General features: G+C 40.0%; 1 protein-coding gene and 1 long non-coding RNA gene across 6 annotated transcripts in view; one reads left to right on the forward strand and one right to left on the reverse strand.

Moving 5' to 3' along the window:
• The window catches only part of LOC111263093 (uncharacterized), a 28624-nt gene extending 9694 nt beyond the window's left edge, over positions 1–18930 (forward strand). The window contains exon 2 of the long non-coding RNA XR_015312144.1: positions 16955–18930. This is a non-coding gene — a long non-coding RNA (uncharacterized LOC111263093). The remainder of the gene's footprint in view (positions 1–16954) is intronic.
• The window catches only part of LOC111263087 (neprilysin-1), an 88992-nt gene extending 66419 nt beyond the window's left edge, over positions 1–22573 (reverse strand). For all 5 annotated transcript variants that reach the window (XM_022837878.2, XM_086969448.1, XM_022837875.2 and 2 more), the window contains exons 1-18: positions 22244–22573; positions 20423–20452; positions 19844–20005; positions 19142–19222; positions 16906–17030; positions 16055–16150; positions 15692–15862; positions 15394–15480; positions 15074–15171; positions 14644–14742; positions 11435–11523; positions 10579–10643; positions 9871–9960; positions 9236–9328; positions 7099–7295; positions 6322–6403; positions 5923–6051; positions 3331–3396 (exon numbers count right to left, since the gene is read on the reverse strand). In XM_022837878.2, the coding sequence (XP_022693613.2) occupies positions 3331–3396; positions 5923–6051; positions 6322–6403; positions 7099–7295; positions 9236–9328; positions 9871–9960; positions 10579–10643; positions 11435–11523; positions 14644–14742; positions 15074–15171; positions 15394–15480; positions 15692–15862; positions 16055–16150; positions 16906–17030; positions 19142–19222; positions 19844–20005; positions 20423–20452; positions 22244–22487 (2004 nt within the window). In that variant the 5' untranslated portion in view covers positions 22488–22573. The remainder of the gene's footprint in view (positions 1–3330; positions 3397–5922; positions 6052–6321; positions 6404–7098; positions 7296–9235; positions 9329–9870; positions 9961–10578; positions 10644–11434; positions 11524–14643; positions 14743–15073; positions 15172–15393; positions 15481–15691; positions 15863–16054; positions 16151–16905; positions 17031–19141; positions 19223–19843; positions 20006–20422; positions 20453–22243) is intronic.
• Positions 22574–24106: the final 1533 nt, after the last annotated feature.

Here is a 24106-nt window from a genome sequence, read left to right on the forward strand (position 1 = left end):
ATATATTGGTTTAAAAACGTATAACAATCTTTTTCGACGGACCTGGCTGGTTTTAATAGGCTTTTTGCGTCCGGATTGGCAATGGTATCTGGAGCTGGTTACTGATTTGATATCACTAACTAAATCAATGAAAAAGTGAAATTTATGGCTAGGGTGCCGTATAAGGGTAATCGATGCTGTATTTTTTCATTCTGAGTTTTCACTGATTTGATTTTTTTAACCCTCCTTCACGAATAGCTATGTATTCGACCACATACAATATACGTTCATGTTTAAGCTCTATTTCTGAGCCTGACACAAGAAATCGGAACAATTGATTTGTAGAAATATATCTACACATTTGCTAAAAACAATCCCTCACCTTCTCAGAAGGGAAGCAGATTCTCAGACAGGGTTTTGGGGGCGAGTGTGCCTTTCATCTGTTTACGCAATAACCACATATATAACCTGTCACATATTATCACATGGTTTGCTAGCGTATCTTTTCATTATGACGCGAGCTACCGTCTCGGCTACAGTAATGATTGAGCCTATCGGTTCGTGTATAAAGTTATAGAAATACGAGTTACAGAAACGACAGGCCAACAGAGACTAAAACTGTTACCGTAACTATATAACATAAGATATATGCCTGTATAAGATAAAGCACCGCCCAAAATAGAGCGTCGCTTAATGCATAAAAGCAAAGTTGACTGTATACGTCGCAGTGTACGGTTATCAACTATTGCTATCTCGTTTATGCGAAACGGTATACATATGCATGCAAAAGAATCGTCCTAAATTATCAATAGTTTATACATGATTGAATTGGTGTAGCTTTTCGACTGAACTAAAATCTCATTTGGCCTGACGCTACGCGGTTGATACTGGCTGAGGTCTTGAAAACGTTGTGGTAGAACGCAACGAAAACGAAATGAAACGCATACAGGCGGGCAAAACTGTCTCATTTGTCTTGACAATAGTAAACTTCGACAATGTGTGCACAAGTGACTTTCACAGTTCCTTTCAAAATGAAGTAGAACGCAACTACATGATTCATTTTTACCACTGAGCTATACATATCTACGAAATTCACCAACGTTCAGATCCCCATAATCCGTCGCCTACTCGAAGTCACGACTGTGCTCGCATACGCACAAATGTCGTTGCTCTGTATATCAAACCTCCCCTTCTCGACCCCCTTCAAACCGATAAAGATACGTACATCGTCCATTAGAACTGTTTTATGATAACAAAGGTACGTCCTACACTTAACGAAGGCCAAACCTATTGTTGCTGGATCTGGTGACGTTAAACTAGTGAAGCTTCATGGGCATAGACAGTCAGTAAAACTGGTAATTTAACAACCGGCTAGACTAATGTAATGAAGCCAAACGGCGTCGCCTGCTCATAAGATAGGGGTAATCAATGTAAGTCCATTTCCCCCTTGGCCCAAACCGTTTGTCATCGTCAGCGCAGGACGTCTGGTCAGGGAAGGGCACGAAACCCTTAAGCAGCCCCGATCCAGCAGTTCGGCCTAGCGGCTTTATGAAACGTATCGGTGCGTTTAAGCGACAGAGATACTGCTTAGTAGCTTGTCCAAGTGATAACGGTGCAAGACAGATCTATAGTAGGGGACTGTCCTTTGTTGGGATTTCGTACACTGCCGTTTTTCGGGTACTGGCGCTGATGTGGGCTGCGAGATAAGGTGCAATGAAATGGCGACATAGAGTAGGGGTGAAAGAGGCCTAGACAAGAGATTTAGATGTTGCCTAGCTTACAGTAGAACAGAAGGGACGTGACGGTGATCCAAGTCAATAGATTCAACAAAGCGTCCATTTCTATATGGTAGATGTTTAGTGATAAATATTTGGCGATTTTGCAGTAGGTCTTGGTGCGGCGTGCCGTTTACAGTAGATTTATGATACATGGAGGCTATCTGGACGGAACAAAGTAACTTTTTTCATGTATTTTTTTATCTATCGAATATATAAAAACGAAGTAAAATACGAGCATCAATTTTTATGGAGCCGACAGAATAGCTTTTCTGCTTCGTTTTGTCGGTGACCTGCATATTGTCTATTTACCTATTCAGTTATAACTGTTATACTAGCCCGCGTGGGATAAAGATTATTAATTTGTCTGGAATGACGTCAATGTGTTTGATAAATTTACCTTGTAATTTTTTGATTAGAAATTTGATTTGAATCGAGATGCATGGTAGATTGTGAACTAATATGCGTATCTTAGGCCCCATTCTTCGATAACCTTTCTTTGTTTTCGAACCGGTTAATGTGGAAACGTTGCACGTAATGGAGTTTTCTCGGTTTGCACGAGAATCTCCGGAAGTCAGTAGCAAATCTTTCAATACCCTATTATTTCGACATTATTCAGTTCACTGGTAGTGTAGTAAAACTGAACAGGCAGGCTCATTATTCACGAATCAATATCTGCGTGTGTTAACTATTGTTGCAGAGACTGACTGACTCTTCAGGCTATTGCTACTATGGCCAAACATTTGCTGTTATAGATTACAATAAACAGATGCTGGTATAGGCTGAAGTGGTAGATTCCACCAATCTTTGTGCACAAGATGCAAGATGTAAGAATAATTCTATTCGTAGTAGTTCAACTACTATATCTGAGATGTCGAGAAAGCTCGGAGAACACAGTGAGGCTCTAGTCTATTTGTCTGTAGCTCTCAGGGCTCGGTAAGCAGAGGCAGCCGCTGGATTGTTTTCATCAACGTTCTACGACTTGTCTATCTGAGGTTTAAGATGTCTTGTATACGTCGACATCGTTCAATTTAGCGAATACCAGTCGCTAATGAAGTTTGCTGGCTCACGATCACCGTTAACCGACTGGTGTTCAAGGTCAAGTTCTTGAAGCTATTCGGGTTTTTTTGCTAAAGTGAGTTGATAGCAAAGGCTCAGACATTCGAAGATGCGTTTCAGCCTGTTTGTCTGGCTTCAAGCATCCCTTCAAACGACTGCTTTGTCTTAGCATGAAACGAACCGTATATCTCATTATATATGCGAAACAAACAAGTTAATACCGCACCATTACAGGAATGTGAACGCTTCCAAAGTTGCTCCAAGTTATCAGCGGAATGTGAGCCATATATATGTATGTATACATATATATGGGCGAATGCTTACCTGGTGCTGATATCTTCAAAATGGCGCACTTTTGAGTACTGCCTACAGCCATCGTCGGTTTGCTTGCTCTATGCGTACAATCTTGTACCCAAAAAGGAGCAGGCGTTGCATTATTTTCACTGAAAACTAGGTCATAAGTTGAGCCAACTGCTCACAGGAAAAATGCGAAACAGAACGCCACCTTTGCACTCACCCTGAATGCCTGTTTAAGGCCACCATTATCCGCGATGTTTTCGCCTTGTGTAAGTCGTCCGTTTACCTGCAAAATGAGTTCCCGTTTAGGCTGATATAGATCTTCTGTTGAAGACATTGGCGAATCTTGTGACGCACACAGATACTTACAAAATTAATAGTATATAGCACAGTTAATGCGCATAGCATATAGTGTTGAGTTCGCTCTGCTAAGTGAAGCTCTTGTCTATCTAATTCAGTTATTCTAACCGCTGTACCGGATGGCTGTGCCCAACGTACATTAGGTACTAGATAAGTAGGCCCGGGTAAGCTTTTCCAACAAAAATTCGTTTAAGCAGCCATCTAACTAGTCACTCTGACTAGAGTAGCATACGAGCACTTACAAGCCACCCTAAGTTACAATTAACCACAACTAAGTAAGGACACGACTATAAAAAATTGTACCTAGAACTCACTATCAAGCGAAACTTGTTATTTGGTTAGTGCTAAAACTTGCAATCAATTCGATATCCGGGCCAGATTCGATAATAACCAGTAGAGTTTTTTTAGTAGTAGTAGTAGTAGTAGTAAACAGAGTTTGAGCTGACACCAAAAGGGTGACTAATCTTTGAACAGCTCGCTCAGTCGAGTAGTCTGTGTTACCTCTAGAAAAACTGAAGAAAGCTATAAAATCACCCTCCACGTATCCTAATAAAACCAACTTCAATATCAAATAGACATTATTATCTATCTACCAACATGAAGCATTGAAAATTATATGTAGTACCCTTTTCGCTATGCATAACTGATATCAAGCGAACCATAACAGTCACCTGTGTATGATAGAAACCGTTTTCTAACTTTGCACAGACTAACGCAGTGTAAGCATGTGCGAGGCCTGAAGATACGTAATAAGTAGTTGCGATGAGATCGTATGAGGTTTTCTCATTTGCAGGCTTTTCCATACACTTAGTCAGGCCTCGCCTCGATACGCTCAGATCGGCGCTCTGTTCAATTTGCATGATCCAACGGATTTAATTCCCCAATGGATCGGTCGGTTGGGCGGAAACGTAAAAAAGCAAAACGCACTGGAAGATCGTCAAATTATTCTTGGAAAGTTCGCAAGAGTGTCTATGTGTGTAAGAATCTGAAAAGAACATCCTTAAAATACTTACACTGCCCTAAATTCGATAAGGCTTAGATGTTTACAGCAGACGATTATCTGAGAGAAATACACTAAACGTGGCCTTGCTGGCTGCCTTTATGAGGAACATCAATAGACATAAATAATCTATATACAAAAAAAAACCTAGCGAAGATCTATTGCATCTGTTTTTGACAATAACAATTTACTTTCCTTGGCTGACTGACGTTTCGCCTTCAAGGGCGAAGATATGTGAAAGGCATTCGGAACAACAACAAAGGAAGAAAACGATGCGTTACCTTAAATCGTTCGTGATATCACTCAACATTAAGTAATAATGCAACTAATATGCCTTGATTACACCTAAAAGAACAAGATACATCTTGGTCTTCTTGTTTCTTCGCTAAATCATTAACGTTGTCAACATCGTAAGCTAACTGCCAGTTGGCTTAAAGTTGGCGAGAGACTGCCAAGGTGCGTTGTAAGACCTTACGTGACACCAATGGCACGAGCAGTTTCATTGATGACCGTGAGGTCCATTCTTTTAGTAGAAATGCTGTTAAATAAATAGCTATGTCGATATATAAAACACGGCACTAATCGATCGATGCGTTCTGACCACTGTGTCAGAAGCACATGGCGCCGTACACCGACAGAACAATGTAGAAATATTCGAAGAAGCATGAAAATGTGGAAGGTTCGACGTACAGTAGAGATAATGGTGCGCGTCCGTAAATAGAAGTAGTCCTATTTCATCTATGACGTACAAAGTGACGCTTTGGAAAATTCGACGATGAATGTATGATACGTAACTTTTTTATATTCACAAGTGATGTAGATGGTAGGTAATACGTGTCTACAAATCTCAGTGCGTGTTGGTGTGAACAGTTGGCTCCAGTCGTGAATGAATGACACGCAGGATAAATTCTCGTGATCAGTCACCATGGCCTGCATGACGATGCGAAGAATAACCATCATAGGACATTTATCTCAGTATAAGCGTTAGTGCCATCTTACTATCGTGACGCGAGTCTCGGTGACGAGAACAATTTTCTAAGATTTCACTGTGGAATTAATTTTACACAAAACGGATACACCTATCGAAAAATATGCAACTTAATATCGTTCAAATTATGCTTGAAAAATTTATTTTTAATACAAAAATATGAGCATGACGCAAAACTACCTCGACCCAAATTGAACAATCCCAGCCTCCTCATTGACCTTCATGAAGTTTTACAAAGTGCTTTCTATTGAACGGATCGTTCTTCAAAGACAAGCCAAAGACAGATTGCATGAAGTTGATAGCTAGGCTATCTCTTATACAGTACGTCAATGGTACAAGTAGTCATATATATATATATATATATATATACTTATGTTGTATGTAACACAGCATGAAGGTTTGATATCGTACGTAAATAAAATCTATAACAATCTAATTAGGCTATCGTCAATCAGTTAACCTACATTGCCGAAACCCGGTACTGTGAATTGTGAATACTGTGCGATCATACACTTGGCTCGCGACCGAAACGTTTCGATCGTTTTATTGTTCCACCATTGTTGAAGGTTTCCATCCTTGTCAAATTGTCGACCCTAGAAGCCAGGTAAAGCAGATACGGAAAAAAAAATAGGTATTTCAATTAACATAAGACATTGTGCAGGACGAGACAGCTTAGCAGAGTTTCAACGTATATCGAACGTGTAATGCCACGCTACTTACAATCTTCAATGTAAAATTTGACAATAATACATCCCGACAAGCTCTACTACTAGTACTAAACAAGTTAAGGATCTACAGCAACATAATAGCATCTCTCCTAGAGAATAGTTCTCTAACTTAGTATTCGTTTATGATCCACTTACTTTGTCGTCGAAACCATGCGTAATTTCGTGGCCGATCACCACGCCAATTCCACCATAATTTACCGACTTGGGGAAATGTTTGCTGAAATGGCACATAATATCAAAATATGTAGAGTTGGCGTGTACCTGAGCTGTAACCTACTCTGACTCATGCGAGTCAGCGGCTCCGGGTAGTCGTATCATGAAATTCCATAACGAATATTACATTAGAAAATTATCATTATCTTATATGTTGAATAGAAGTCTTGCGACAATTTAGCCAAGGCCAGTTTCATCAACTATGAAGGTTATAAGTTTTAATCATCTCATCGATGTAATTTTCGGATTCGGACAGGTGGTTTTATAAAATGCCGTAAAATGATTAGCCAGCGCTAATAAATCGCTTGTGCACCCATCGAACATCATCTAGCGCCTCATTTTCGAACTAGTTTATCAACACGGAACAAAAAAAATACCACTGCAGGTCCATACGCCTATCTAGGTACATGATGATGATGATGATCTTAGCAGACACAACTGTGTACTGTATTACATGGCCTCTCTATTTGCTCTTATTACTGCGCTCGATCATGAAAGCCTTATGACCCGGGCGGACAACTGCTAAAGGCCAACACTTTTCAAAGAGCGCCAAAAACAACTCGACAGAGCTTCGACAGCTGTGGACGTTGCGGCTTACTGCTCGAACTGAAGCCGAACTAGAAAGATTGTTACTTTTGCCCTCGAAAGAAAGCCCTCCAGCAGACAACTCACGGCTCCGGTAACGCACAGCAGGTTCACCTGTAGAAAAAAGGTTGTAGAATGTTGGCAGGAAAGAGAATGTCATTTTTGTTAGGCCCGTAAAATGCGTTTACGGCCGCCGGATATGTTGTCCAACGTTCTCGGTCGACAGGCAACCGCAGTCGTGAATGAGTGCGATTCAAATCCCAGCGGTTGATGTTGCCCAATGTCCTTAGAAAGTCCGGGCCAATATTTAGCTGAAAGAACAGAATTACAAAAGCAACATTGATTGTCGACTTCAAGGACCAATGAAAGACTTTTGTTAGAAAGGCGTGTACAGAGGACAATGGTATAGAGTCAATTTACAAACGTTTCGACATTAAATAATGGTATTTTTTAACAAGCGTGTAATATCAATTCGTGCATACACGGACACTGACTGTACGGCAACGTAATCCAATGAACAATTATGTTTATTTCGTTAGAGATACTTTCTACTATATATACATATCTGTTATCAAACAGTGGAAAAATTTATTGAATATGTGAAGTACCATTCTCTAGATAGACCTTTGTAAAAAGAATTCGCATTATATTGTATAGCATAAATTTGAGACTATTCATTGATGTCAATGAAAAAAATCGATTCTAAAATTCATAGATGATAGGGCAGTAATTGAGCTCTGGCATACCAACAACGTCGTGGGGTGAACACGTAGGTACAAGTACTAAGTTCGTGGTCGTATCAGCTGGCGGTTGAATTCCTGACACTTGAAAGACCTGCTCTTAGGTGCCCCAGAGTAAACGGGAATGAACTTTTTAGCGCTGATAGTTTGTTTCCCGCTTCCTCGTAGTTCATGCTTACGTATAGCTTTAGACTAGCCAAACAGACACCGTCGCATGCCCCAGTTAATATAAGCCTGTAGCAAACCGTTTTCTAACTTCAACAATATCCACCGAACGACTTCAGTTCCCGCCCTCACTGCTTATTTTAATTTGAAAAAAGCCTACGTTACCCATTGGATCGGCCACTGGACCTCTTATTTGTTCTGCAGCTATGCAAATCGCCTTGAATGTATAATTAAGATCAAAACCCATTCGACACTCCTGCACATAAAAATAGTACGCCAGGCGTGTCCTGCTTGGTTGGATAGGTCTGGCAGTTGAATAAAAAGTCGTAGAGCATAACGTTTAGGCAGTATAAGCCAAAGGAAAATTTTAAGGACCCAGAGCAGCTTCTCTATGCAGTCAGTTTTCTTATTTGCAGCTGGTCGTAGGAAGGAAGAGGGCGGTTGCAACAGTGAAGAGACTAAGCGTCAGACAAGGTGGCACGGAAACATTTCAAAAAAACGATAGCGGAAGTCCACTAAAATCTCAAACAAAAAACAGTAATAAAGTTATTTTGCTCTGTACAAACACGTCTAGCATCCGCAGAACCGGGCTTACCGTTGCATGCTGATGTGTTTTGTCAAGGCGTTTCGAGGCGTGCCATGGATGCAACGCAACATATATCACGTTTGCTTTTCATATACTTTGCCCACTTGATAGCAAAGGAGAACTAAGGCCATTTGATGATAATCGCTATGGATGATTGGTCGTTTGACTGGAGACACTCAGTTTGGTAAATCGTGGGTAATTTCGTCCCACTATTGTGACAGGACGGTTCTATATGTGTTTAACTATATATCGAAGCGTATCCATGATAGGGTGTTCTAAAAGCCATGAAAATATCACTCAGGGTTAGCTCCGTTTCCCCCAAAATACCATATACGTGCGTTACATGATCGTATCTAAATTGACATGGTGCGCTACTTGCAACGACCTCGTCTTAGCTTCCATTAAGCGATCAGAGAATCGAAGTTAACAACCCTTTCTCTTTGAAGGTAGCGGCTAGCGACGCTCCTTGGCAGAGGTCCTCATTATTAAAATTAGAACGATGGTGAAATGTATTCTGCAGCTAAAAAACTAATCGTCACATTCACGTTCTAGAGCAATTTGCCATGCATTCCGGCTGGACTCTTGTCATACGTAAATATGACTCATAGTGTGAGTCGTATATCCGTCCTTCAGAGGCGCAATAGATTCAAAAGAAATAAACAGCAATTGTGGAAGCTTGTAAGAGGCACGCTGGGAAATGGAAATTGATCTTTGTAGTATGTTTGTTGAGCGGGTCACGATTTATTAAAAACCTATTTACCCCGTCATATTCCTTCTCGAGCAGCTTTTCATCATCAAAGAGATCCGGATAGCCGATCTTCTCATGCATCGAGTTAGCCTTGTCCCGGGCTACCTGCAAACAGGTGCAAATAAGGTCTTTACATGGGATATTTTACATGCATTGCTGTTAACTTAACGCAGTTTCACTGCTGGGTAATAATTTGGCAGCAACACGCAATTAATCCTCTTTTATTGTTTTTTCCGTATGTTTCCATTGCTCTCGACAACGTTCGTGACGCACTGAGTTAAGGTCACAGACTTAGGTCACAACTCAAAACTCGCTAAATGTAAACTAACAACGTAATTAAAATAGACGGAAATAAAAAAAAAAATTGACGTATTTTAAAAGTATGAGAAGAACCAAATGATGAACTAATACTCGAAGTTTTTTTATCCAACAAAGGTGAGCTATTTTTTTTCCTCTATTACAAATACATTGATCTGGCTAAAAAAAGAGCTTCGGGTGCGCAGCAACCTGTTGTCGAGGTTGTCCGCTGTAGTCCCGCTGAGGCATACAGGATCATGCACTTAGTGTTTCAATAGATGACCCTAAACTTGACAGGTTGTTTCGATGTTCGTAGGTGTAACGTTCGATTCTAGTTAAAAATAACTTACCCGTTTTGTCTCTTTATCCATCCAGTCGTTCTCTTCGAGGAGTTCGTTGAAAGCCTCACGGATGTTATGGATCATTTCCTGTGCCATGACCTATACCCAATAATCACAGAGATCCAAATCACATAAGAGCGCCATAACGCCGAGGTACAGGGAAGTTATTTTGCTAGCTCTTGGTTTGTGCTCTAAGGCGAAGTTTTCGTTCCGTTTGTTTGACAAAGGCTAAATTCTCAAAAATGTCCTTTTCAGTTAACAAATTCTACATTAATTCGTGTTAAACTAATTTTATAGGCTGGTAGGCGAAATTTTAATTTGCCGTATAAAGATTAGTAGGGCTATTTGTTCGAAGGTTTTCAGCGTCCTTCATCTGAACAAATGAAGCTACCGGCAGGTTTCGCTATATCATTCTATATTTCTAGCGTTCAATGCTTATGAAAGAGGACGTGAACTTGCTACCTTATGGCGTCTCTCCTAAGCGGACATTTTTTCGGTTATTGACAAGTATCTTCTCCGTACAATTAAGAAATCAATAATAATATGACCAGTGTATATAATTCGCATAGTTTGTCTAAGCTCTATCTGAGACTTTAAAGGAATAGAACGTTTTTATTGTCTGCATCTATAGGCCGGCGTTATAGTCTAGACTAACGTATATTTACCATTATCTAAATTGGATTTTTCCCTTTATATAGATATAAATAGTGAGTTTACCTTTGAGGAGCGATCAAAGTGATCTCGTATAAATAGTGCTCCCACTCCGTAGTCCAGCTTCTTGCCTGACAGCCATAGCAAAAGATAACCGAAATGAGGGTAAACGGGAGCAGAGAAATAACGTATTGGTGCTTTGTATTCATTTAACAAAATTACGCCAGGTCGAAGTCAGATGATAGCTAAATTGATTTTGATTTTTCAGAAATTTCATACCGATAACTGACAAGCCCAATCGGGTCGGGAGCAATAAGGACATGAGCGGCATTAACGCTCTAAACGCTAGCGGTGTGGTAAACAAAGACGTTCACCACACCGCTAGCGGCCACAACATTTTCAAGTCGATCCGATCGGTAAGCGCAAGAGCCTATTTAAAAGCTTACTGAACAAAGTGCAAGTTCGAATATTTTATTTGTAGAACAGCGAGTACCAAGCTTCATAATTGTGCTACGATATAATATGTAAGCGATATCGCGTTCAGAAATAGTCTGTTGCATCGAATCGGCTGAAATAGTTGAACTTCCATGAAAGCTGAAGACAATTTCAATGGGAGCGTCTCGTAAAGGCGACGCTAAAATAGATCCGTGATATTCAAGCGATCTACCCTTTTAATATCAAGATAAGCTCTACTGTTCAGACCCAAATTGTAAGCTCGTTTTTAACATCTGTTCATATTGTTTTGATCTATGCAGTTCTCAGAGTTCAAGGCAGGAACGTGTCGATGCTGCGACGTCCTGTCCGTCGAGGCAATCAAAAGGGCAAATAGTTATAATTGCAACAGACATATTCAGACTATTCTATATGTTGCGATAAATCCTGTCTCGTTACTGACGACTCTAATTATATAAAACTTACTTACTTGTGGCCTCCACACACTTGCGCCAGTCCTTTTTGTCTGAAGATATCCCCGTTGTACTTTTCAAGAAGTCCATCCTTGGCTTTGAAAAACTTCAAATTAAAAAAAGTCAGCTACAAATTGTAACTGCGAGTGACGACCGGTAGGACACGAAGTGTTGAGGTTTGGTTAATAAGTTTAAGCTTATTTATTTACCTGGCAGACAATAAGCACTAGCTTACGATCAGCCTTCCAAATACTACCGATGCAGAATTATAGCCTAGTTGCAGATGTTTGCTACGATTCATATTGGCCAAAGTGCGCTGGTCTTTGCCATTTCGTCGTCTGCGCTTCTTCGCGTGTCTAGCCTACTATAAGTATTGTAAGTCATTATTTATATATACACACTAGCTAGATACTTATATAGTTCTGTGTGGTGATAGTTGTAACTTTAATACGATACATGTCCTGTTTCGAAACTGATCGTTCCGGCGTTGAAGTGTTGTTGCTACCTAGCCGTTCGAATTTCGTCTCTGCATTGCCCATCGAGAATCCAGACCCCAAGAGCTACTAGTCCTATTGAAGATTGCGCTAACACAGACTGTACGGTCTCAGAACGTTACAGTAAAACTGTCTAATTAACTTATTCGACGTTTCGTAATTGGTAAAGCGTCAATCTACTTTTCTCATCAGTATTATATATGAGTTAAGGCGTTTACGGTCATCTGATCTGGTGTCCGATGCTACAAGGTACACTCATATACGCCGCCTCACCACGTTATATAATATGCAGTTAATTATACAAAATAGCACATTTGTAGGAGCTAATAAGATGTACGTTTGTAGTCGAATGAATTAAATTTAGCAAAGAAAAGTTAAGCATTTAGTATATCTGGAAGGGCGACGGAGCAATGGCAAGACTGCCTGATCGGAATGGAAACATACCGAATCAATGGCTGAACCAACAGAAGTAAAGCAATGTAAGCGTGGATATGAGACACTAACAATCCTGGCTCATTTTGATTAGACGAGTGAGACCGCGACTGAGGTTAGGGTAGACTCGATAAGAAACGACCACGTGAAAGCCTTATCTTTTACTATGTGAGCTTTTCGTGTTAGACCTTGCTGAAAAATACTGCACGACGGTGCAACGTGCGATCTATGCCATAGGCAGAATATGCCTAAGTGTGCAACGATAAAACTGCTTCAAGCAGTTTTTTGCCCTCTGCCCTAGAAACCTAGAAACATTTCCAGGTTTTCACGTATAGCTCCTTAATCATAAGCAGTTCCTTGCCAGCGTTTAGGCTAAATGTCCAGTTTGTTATTTACTCTATACTATGAGTCGCAGTTTATGAGCTCTCTTTTTACAAAGCTCGGTCATGCAAGCATTTCATTAGTGCGTCTGATGGCTCAATGCAACATCTATCTTAAATACAGAGCACAGCTCACAAAAGCAGTTAGATCTGGTTTGTTTGTTTGCCTTTCCGATCGGCAATTATACAGCGCGTATTGCCTTCGTCGTATTTTATATATCATTTTTTGCAAACTCGACCAAACCGCCCTGTCGACTCCTCTGTAAAGACGCCAGGAATCTACGTATTGATGTCACCTGAACTCGCAATGGCAAAAGACATGTTCGCTATTGTTGTAAGTCTCTTTTCCTTAATTTCGTCTTTCTTTTTCGCCTTTTTTCCTCCTGTCCTTTTGGTCAGGCCCCAGTGTCACGGGCCGCCTGGAGATGGTCCTGCGCACCAACGTTGTATGCAACGCGACTTCGTATAATTTCGTAAAAGTTCATAAAATTAATTTGCTCTGTCATGTTGGCTTGCTATATTTTGTGTGTCCTTCAATTCTACTAACTAACGCAGCTCGCTCGTTTTAATAAATCGTTCGTCAGTAACGTTCTTGTTTGCTTACACATATTCTCGAACTTCTGATGAAAATAAGCTCTAAAAAACGACTGGAGGTGACTTGACCTAGAGGTGGCCGGGTGGTATGCCAGAAATAGAAGTATAATTATTACAGGTATAGTAGGTATACAACATAGCTGCTTTTCGGGAGTTGATGAAAGCACAGGCGATGCAGCCGTCAGTATATTCTCTTGTGTACACCTCGGGTAGAGTCATTGTTGATGAGGAATTATGACACATTCATTATTCCGTTGCTCTTTTCCGTCTTTAAAGTTATCCCGCGACACCATTGTGCATACGTCACGGTAACGCACTACGTTTCTTCCGAGACGAGCAAGGACGCAAAATCTTCCAGCGGGAAGTCTTTGCAGATGTGCTCCGCTACTTTGAATGCAAATGCTTGCTATTTTGGTGCTATATTTCCCATAGCAAATCCGAGCTCAAGGCCGGCAGTTTCTAGGTGTATTTTCCGTAGCGAATCCGAACACAGGGCCAGTAGACTATCCGAAAAAACGCACAAGCGTCACGGCGCCTGTGAAAGCGTTGAAGCAGTGCTGGTGATGAAAATACGTTCAATTTTAAGTGCATATATATATAAATGTAGCTTTTAATAGATTAACAGAAGTCGCGTTTGGGGCAAATGATCGCTTCTTTCAGTTTGCAGTTAGGCCTGAATAAGTTTTTATTTCGCACTTTACTGATAGTTATACGTAGGAATAATTCCGAGATAATCAGATGTACCGATTGTGTTGAGAGTACGACGGTGGGTCACCCGCGTACAGCCACTACATAGCTGGTTGTAAATTTGCTTCTTTTATATTTTCGAAATTCTTTTGCATGTTATCGATATGCTTTCAATGCAGAATGACTTTCAATCCAATTTGGACACATGCCGAAGTAGCATTAAATAGTAGATAATGGGTTTTTCGAAGTTTCGAAATTCTGACTTACCAGTTGAGATAGTCGATAGACGAAATTATCAACTCCTATATGATATGAGCTCCCGAACCTGCCTTGGCTCAATACGCCATCAGATTTATCGTGTACTCTTCAAGTAACGTTACAGCAAATTTGTCGAAAATCGATATACAAATTATAGTCGACCTGTTTGGGAGGCACTTTAATGGCATATCATCGAAATAAGATAGGGCATAACTGGGTCACGATTTTCAGCGTCGAAGTGGCCATATGTTTAGATTTCGAAAGATTTCTTTAGATGTCTATGTACCTGTGGCTCACGCGAGATATATGTGACCAATATATTAAGTGTTCCGTATAGGCACATCGTTCATAAATGCAAAAATAACAGAGTGCAGATTTTACCTTTCTGGAAGATTGGGCAAGACGGAATTGATCACCCTCCAGAGCGCATAATTTTGTATGGTGCGACGATTTGTACGTTCGAGGATCGGCGATAGTGAGCTAAATTATGCATTATTTAGCTTAATGGTTTTCCTTTTTCTTGCTGCTTTTGTGTCTTATAAAGATGGGAAAGTACTGCATTAAACAATGTATAGAGACTGAAGGGCAATTTAACTGTTTACTACAATCGGCGTTTATATAAAAATTAAAAAAAACGTCTAATTGATAATTGGTTCGATACAAATATAAACGCTAAACTGAGTACGATAAATAAACTTTACGATGGCTACGCTCTTTATCTTTATGCCTAATCTCATTAACAGCAATCGAAATCTATACTATAGTTTGTATAATGTTGAACATGTCCGATCGAATATGTGTATGTTATTACCTGAAGTATTCATGCGAATAATACACAAGCGGCTCTGAACTAGTCAAATTTACTGGTATCCCTTTGAAGACCTCAAGTAGAAAAGCTGTAAAATTGAACTAAAGAGAAGAAGGTATACATCATGAAAATTTCGTTCGATTACGTCTACTGTGAAAAGAGGGTGCACGTATTAGCATAAGGTTGGCATAGTCTTCAATAGTATCTTACTTAGCCACGAAACAAAGCAGAAAAATCTATTCGCGTACTCCGGAACGCCTGTTTGCATGTATATCTGTTATAATGCTATCTATTAAAAACGTCAAACGCAGAAATGCACCTACAGCAGGTACGAGTTCTGTGAGATCTCTAAGTGTCAGCTTCCTATACCGCATGCCGGAGTCATGACGCTCTTCATCCGGAACGCCGATCTAAAAAATCGCGAAAAACAAGTTATCTAACTCTGACCTAAAATCGAATTTGCTTCGCAGAGAACCGATAGCAATCATTGCAATTCTAAGATTATTAGGTAAAGTATCCGCAACCCGCATCGTCGAAATAAACCCCCTTTAGATGCCACTTTAAGGCGTGACACTACTATTATGAATACGTAGGGTAAACGCCGGAGTAAATTTTCCAAACCTTAACAAGCTCCGTTTCAAAAGCGATCAGCTCGTCTATACTTTCGAAGAGTTCATCTCTCTTAAGTTCCGTCCCTCCCAATAGCACAGCTACGTCATATATCAATTGGCGATAGGCAACGCGATCTTTGTGAAACCGTTCTGCGATATACCAGTCCTTGCCACGAAGAACCTAAATAACAACACGGATAAATAGGATTTCCATCACAACACAATAAAATAGGATTACAATCCGCCATCAAACCTCTTCTATGCGCTCGACTCTTTAATGAACGACCCGAACCGGTGACAATGCGTAAAAATCATACAGTTTTAGAATGTATCTTTCGACAGCATTGACGATCCATGTATAACTGACACCTACCGGGTTCATTTGGTCGAGCTGAATGATATTTACCGAAGACTTCATGTCATCGGGTCCCACCCACTCAACAAAGAGCACCGCCATATCGAAGTTCACCTAAATAGATCACATACACTAGGAATCTAAGAATAGCGTTTGCAGACACAAGCTTATAATAAATTATTATTTTCTCACAATTAGTGCACTTTTCCGTCTGAATAATACGACAGGTTTCATTTAGCAGACAATTGTTCTGCGCGTTATTTACAGAACTACTTATACGGCCCGTGTTATTAAATCACTACGCACCGCATGCGCACAGCTCTGACACCGCGTGCTTGGTAACTCCCTAGATTCCACGGCTTTAGTACTTAGTCAATTGATCTGTGCACTGGATAGCCGCCATATAGTATCCATTGTAGCTAAAATAGGCGTATAGTAACTCGGGGATTCCTTCCCTGACTCACCTATGTTTAGTCAGACTCAAAATAGGCTCGCCTTATATCTTTCCATATGCGATCATTGATACGCGGCATGCATAGACAGATCGCTCGTTTCTTCCGTCTTTACAGATATGTATTTTTCTATGCATTTGACTAACAGTTAGCAGAACACACGATGTGCCGTGTCGCGTAAATGGCATAAACTCAAACCAGTGTCACGTACATTGCTGTATCGTTACATACAGGGCCAGCAAAACCTTTATCTGTCAATGAAGAATACACACACACTTATCATATATACAAAGTCTAATTAAATCAGTCCTTAGGCAGCGACTGGGTTTGTTAATTAAGCTATCTGATTGGCCAAATCACCCAGACATCTATGCTTTGTTGCTCGCGTCGAAAAGGGTACACTGGGTCGACACTGACCTTGAGGCTAGCTATAAAGTTCTCAAGCGTTGTATTGGGCTGGTTCCAGGAACCTGGGCTAAGAAGCGGCCAGCCTCCGAGGTCCGCAAGCCACGTACGTAACGTTTCGTCACTCGCCGCCTTCGCTGAAAGTCGAACAAAAAACGTTAGTGGAGCCATCTGAGACATCATACGATTATTATCATGTTGAAGCGTGATGTACGGTCCTAATCTAGGTCGTCGTAACGAATGCACTAGGCATTATAAAGGCATCACCTCCACAAGGCAGAACGGTCCTTCAGTCTTTCTGCATGTAGTTATTGTAATTTCGTTTTAGCATGTATCATCATTTCGCCCCCTTGTGGAATCTTACACAATTGATGCTGTTCTTGATCTTGTTCAATATAATCTCAAGCTAAATAGATCATGCTATACTCCCGCAGAAGACGAATCGGCATCACGCAATAAATTTTCCAAGCCGATAATTCTAAACAAATGCTATCTTTCGTTATCTATTTCTGCAGATAAATCATTTTCGAAATATCTATTCCATACTAGACGGGAACGGAAGCAGCGTACTTCAGTACGATTTGTAAACCGCTTGGATACTGTGTTTCTTTAGCCTGATTTTTCAAGCGAAAAGCGAAGCTCGCGTCTTTTGGTACGTTTACTAAAGACTATTGCTGCGGCTGGACATAGTCATGCCATTTACATTTTTATACCGTGTATTCTAGGAGACGTATTACGCTGTCGGTTGAAACATGCGGTTCGTTTATCAAGTGTTTGTATCTCATCTCAGAGTAATAAGGCCAAATGGTATAAGGTTTGCCAATCATAAAATGATAATAACAATGGCGATGGCTTGAGATCACAGTGAAACCACAACTTATTTATACAACGATTAAAACGAATTAACTATGTACCACAATTTTATAGATTTTTTTTGCTGCGGCCATCCCATGAACCGAGGTATCAATTTTAGTTTTAGCTATGTTATAATATGATAAGATGAAATGATGTTTTTTCAGACTATCATCGTTAGGTTTAGGTCGGCTAGCAAGTTCGTTTTATTCGAACTCATCGATTAGACTCAGATTCGTGTTGAATCAGACTTGAAGAAAACAACGAGCGAGCTTCATAAGCGTCAATGTAGTTCAACTCTACCACACAATTACATTTATTTGCTATAGTTATATGCTCATGAATTATTACCTTACCTATTTATTTACACACAGACCAGCCGCTGATGTTACTTAGTTCGGGAAATCGCCCGCTGACGCCGACATTAAATCAGTAGTTAACATTCGTCAGCAAAGATCATCATTTATATTGCATAATTCCTAATTTCTTTATTGATAGCTTTGAAATTTGGTTATTGGGACGTTGTAAAACTCTAAAAGAACCTAGAACAAAGTACTCCTTCGAATATAGAAAGAAGATATTTGTGGTATGGTACCCTTTAGCCGCATTGAAGAATTTCAACGCAACTTGAGTGAGATCTCTTTGCAAACTCGCGGGTATAAAAGGTCGGCTGGCTCGTATACATTGTGCTCGGGATCACACATATTGCCGTGTTGACGTGCATCAGTAACCCCTCCCAGTAAAATCTAGGAGACTAGGGATTCGACAATCAGATAGTGAAAAATCGTAACGGCTATGGCGACAGCTAGAGTAGCCCACTTTTATCGATCCATTCTCTGGAATTTCCGAACTGGGTTACATTAGTTAATGTTAAAATCAATGTTTCTCTAAAACCTGAGCACGGATCTCAGCGCAGTGCCTCAGCTGGGTCGTTTCCAAGCCCTCCTTTTAGTTCGATCCATAGAAGAATGGTAAAATTTTGCTACGGAAGGCATTTCTGCCCAGCTTTGGCTTCTAGTGCTTCTAGCGCTTGGCTTCTAGAGGGACTAGTGATTTAGAGTTTAAGCTAGCTCATGCGATAAAATGTACATGCCAGTCAAATGTGACCAAATACGATGTTAATGAACAAGTCGCTGGAAAAAAGTTGTGCAGAATAAATGACAGTCTAGTACGTTCGCAAACATAGCTCTCATAGGTTCGTTTGATGGTCTCGCAACGCTCGTCTAGGCATCATTCCCTATTCTCTGAGGTTTATTTGTCGATGGACTAATTTAATATCGCGATTGACGCATCCTATTATTGATTGGGTTATCGTCCAACCAGGCAGCCGTAACAGTAATCAAATTCTGAAACAAGATAAAGCATCTAAGAATTAAATAGGTGGGCGTCTACGTACCGTTCATGCAAGCGCTGTACATACGCTTTGTCTTCGCTGTGGCCTCATTGTCTCTCGTGGATTCCTGCTCCTCTAGAAGATCTGCAAATAATGCACACAAGTGAATTATTCAGTAGAACTAAACTGAAATTAAAATTTACAGCTGTTTGTATAACAATCGGTCTAATGGAATCTCTCCACCCTAGATCAGCCATTTCAACGGCTAATAACGTTGTCCTTTATTCGACAGGCACAAGTTCTGCTAGACGCAAACAACCATTTTCCAGGTGTTCCGCACACTGCTATTGAACTAAGTTATGACAATTCCAAATATGTTCCAAAATAGTTTGCTTTGTCAAACACGTAATAGGTACAAACCACAAGCTGGACAACCTGACGTTGTATAATACGATAAGCACACTATAATAAGTATCTTCATAAGAAGCAAGCACAAACTTTCCTCTCCAGTGCGTAATACATAACATTTCATAGCGGTGAGGCTCGAAGTTCTTGTCTACTGCAGAACAACTTTTACCTCGCCATGTACCATACATATTGGAAAAGGCTTAATCAACTGGTGCTTCACTCGCCTTTCATACAACAACATAAACTATCTTACTAAATAAAATAATGATAGTCTTTGGTACTTTGTTAAATGGATTCAAATAAATATATTTCTTTTCACAGTTACATACATACATTGCCCATACACATGCATGTTACCTTTGATAGTAAGCTGAACCTGGTCCGCAAGCACCTCGAAGGTAGTAATTGTCGCCCTGTCATCAGGAATCGGATGCGCCTTGTTCCAGGTTCCACAGGCGTACTCGAAGAAATCGTCGCATGGATCCGCCGTTGCATCCATTGCTCCTAACAACGATGACGCTGGTATAACGAAAGGCAAAAACGAGAGACGATTTATATTAGTTAGCTATCTGCCTATGGCTGTTACGGGACCAACCGTCATTAATGCTTTGACCTTTTCATTGTTTTCTCAACCCCGTGTACGCAGTAAGCATACAGGTAAATATAGAATGCTTGATACCGCGCCATTACGGCAAACGTGTAGAACGCGCTAACAGAGACACGCTTGAATCAGGGCGGCCGCTACTTTGAACAAGATTCTACTAGGACCACTGTATTCACGTTAATTAGACAAGGTCACATAAAAAGACTGATAAGAGATAAATATAATCTTCAATAATCAGCTACTGTCAACTACACACGTAGCCGTTGTAATAACGCAATTTTTCATGCAAATAATATATAAAAAGAACATTCCTTATCAGCCTTTATACTTACCTGTTGTTACGCACTCCTTTGATATACAAACTGAAACAAGGCAAAACAAGCCGTTTAGAACGTAAGGTTAGTATTCTACGTCTGTGTGCGCCCTATTCTTTACCTAGTATCATTCTTTGTATATCGCAGCAATATCTCTGTGTCGAACTGATTCTAGTTACGTAGTCAATGCATAAATCTTCGATGATTTACGTACGTCAATGAAACCGAAAATACGCGCTTCGGTGAAGCGATCGATATCCACTTTAACAAGAACATGAATGCACTCATAGCTTGCTACAGCGCAGCGTCCTTTATACACGATTTGTTACTTTGAATAGACATCTTTTTTTTTCTCATTATAATTCAACTTCACTTGCCTTCATTCACTGCTTGTAATTTTAGTGGGTCCTCATTGCAAGGGTGCAATCACCCCATTCCGAACAGCGTTGTCAAATATAACGTTATAAGAGAAATATTTGAAACTGAGTCATTAGAAATCGTTCGTAACCACTTTACTAAAAAGGGCTCCATTTGACATAGGAGGGATGCAATATCGCGCCATATACTTTCTCCACAATGCTACACAGACATTGCCGTGGCTATCAAAGATGACCGCCTGAGGTGTTTTTTTTTCCAGTCTCTTAATTGTCGTGTCTTCTCTGTCTTGCCCGTCTAGACGCGGTGCTTGCATTTGTATGTGTCTGCCTGAACGCCGCACTGCGTCTTGCGTTGCGTACCGTTGCAGTCGAACTCTACCGTTTTTCGGTGCAATGCGCCTCCGATTGTTTGGGTATTTTCAGGAATAAGGCATCCTTTGCATTTAGAGAAACTGGCGAGCTTAATTCACGTGCACTTTTGATAATTGTACACCTAGCTGAACAGGCTATGGCAAAAAGGGCAACGACATAATTGTAATAGTATTATCGTCAATTTTTAAAAAATAATTAGATACAGAACGAATCACGGCCAAAATTACGAATTAAATCAGAGGATAAGAGTGGCAGGATGATCCTCATAGTACACTGAAATACTGGCTCGGATCAGAAATCATGTTTACGTATACATGTCGGTTATTTTCATAGATGGTATTGTCTGTTATAGTTTATTTAGCTCATGGACGACGTGATGAGAAACAGAGGGATCAATGCGCCAGATACTGATTGACAACTGGGGGGCTGTTGTAGATTATTAGTGAGATACATGCGGTGTGTAAGATAAGCCCTAAAAGACGACCTTTCTTCATGTGGAAAAGCCGAGAGTCAGCCTCAATAGGCGAGGACGCTCGATTTCAACCTGATATTTACATAGTGTTTAGTTTTAATTTTAAAACTACATGTAGCTTTCTGCAATCAGATATAATAAGCCAAACTGAATAGTTCCATATTCATACGATAAGCTTTATTGCTCGTAACAAACGTATCCGTATATAACACTTTGCTTGAATAAAAATTTATTTGTCTATTATTTAAAATGACAAGGAAATTGTGGTATGCGTGACATGCTTTGTCTGCTCAGCATAACCGTGTCCCCAGTCTATGTATGCTTCGGTGGTAAATTTATCGTTTCGGAGAGTTCAACAGTTTGCAGTAGAGAACTGGGAAACTCCGCCCAATGTAAGGCTATAACAACATTTTTGAAGTGCGCCACTTAAGTCCAGCGAGAACTGGGCAGTCAGTCAGTCAGAAATGATAAAAATCAGCTCACTTCGGAGGCGTTGTATTCTAAACATTCAGGTCGAATTTATCCATCTGGAAACTTAGATTATAATTAGATTAATATAGATTTTGCATTTAAAATAGATACATATATACAAGGTTTCCCAACGATGAAATCACTTACTTTTCGTTCCTGATTCTTTAATATGGGCTATGTGCTGCTGGCCGTGTTCGCTGCCGTCACCAACAAAGTGGTGAGGAGAATTCCTTTGGGACCCGTCGAGGGAAAATGCAATACTTGACCACAGTAGACTGGAGCCCAGGCATGTGATAACGCCGACCAGAAGCAGTTCCGTATTTCGACTATACAGACAACGTAAAAAAACCCCATAGGAATCATAGATTAGAATATGTGACTCTTCTGACATTTGCTTCTTTATATATCAGTCTAGGTCTAGGCAGAATAGAATCGAGGTAGATTAGAAGTGTGCCTCAACTGAGAGAACTACACGGTGTACTAATTTATCACCTTTTCACTGAGATTTTGCAAATGTGTATTCATTTTAACAAAAAGCAAATAGCTTACCTAGAATAGCGATGTTTGTTTTTTCTACGTGGTCACGATGATATAAAGCGTAACTATGAGAATGTTGTTGTAAAGAAAAACACTTGGCTTATCTACAAATCGTATTGAGTGAAGCGCACTGCTTGCTATAGCTTTGCATCTTTCTTTAAATTCTCAATGAACGGTGCCTCGAATTAAATTCCTGTTTCGAGGCTACGTAGGAAGCACTCTTAAGGTTTTTCTAATCTAACTAGAGTTTAGTTTATTCTAGTTAATTTTACCCTCTGCGGACATTCATATAGCTTGAAATCGTATCCAAGATGTCTAACTTTGTCTCGCCCTGCCACTGAGTAACTATTGGGTAAGTATATCTAAGCAGAAGCTTTCGTAAAGATGTTCCTTATGAATGTTATGAAACGACGAGTAGAATACGTCAATAGAAGGCTCGCAAAAACAGACTGTTCTTTTTCATAATAACGCAGCGATATTTAGAAAAATCTACTGCACCTTCAGATCGGACTGGGCAGGCAAAAAGGGCGAAATCGCGATAATCATGGTGATCAAGTCAAATGCTAAACCTATAAAAGCGAAACGCACTCAAGACGTCTGTATCTGAGCGTAGCCCACATTACATTTGTCAAATTTCAGCGTGCCCGATATTCACAGGTATTATTTATGGAGTATTTCTTTTACTAGTATTATTACTTCGGGGCTCGACCCGTAAAATAACATTCATTCATTAAGTCCGAAAGGAATTATCTGTGGGATTTCTGTTTAGTATATTTATATAATGTATATATTAACGCGAAACTAATATAGTACATACAAAATCGAACAGCGAGGCCACGCACGGAAAGTTATAATTATCAACCCTGTTCCCATTGATATATTTGAAACATATATCTTCGGCGACGTATTTTAACTTACAATGGAAAAGCTAAATAAGGATTTTAACTGAGTAAACTTTTCCCCTTACTCAATCGCCGTGTTCTTTATAAAGTACAGCCCAGTTTTGGGAGCGATCATGGCAGTTATATGAATTCTGTCTGAATATTATGTACGATTATCAATATCTGGGTACAATATATGGCAAATTACATAAATTAATTCTTACAACTTTAGCTTTTTTGCTCAGTCAAAGGCGAACCGATTCTATCTTAAGCAACAAGCAACTGGAAAGACCTATGGAAATTTATCCCTCGATTCCGAATCGATGATGTACTTAACGAAGTAACTGTAGTAATTCATTGATAATTAATCAATATTTTTGTATTGTAGTCGGAGCCATCTGAGAATAAGTCTGAACCGTTCAGCCATCTAATTAGGCCCTCCTTAGAAAAACGGAAAATAAGGCTTATTCCTCGTTTAAATAAACGAGAGAGAGATGGGCCAATACAATCTTTCGCTACGTATATTTTTCATATCAAAATGTGAATTTATCTATTTATGAGTTTTACGACACAACTTCATTCAGTATAAGCC

This window comes from Varroa jacobsoni, unplaced genomic scaffold, assembly GCF_002532875.2.
Source record: "Varroa jacobsoni isolate VJ856 unplaced genomic scaffold, vjacob_1.0 scaffold_733, whole genome shotgun sequence".
NCBI classification, from domain to species: domain Eukaryota; kingdom Metazoa; phylum Arthropoda; class Arachnida; order Mesostigmata; family Varroidae; genus Varroa; species Varroa jacobsoni.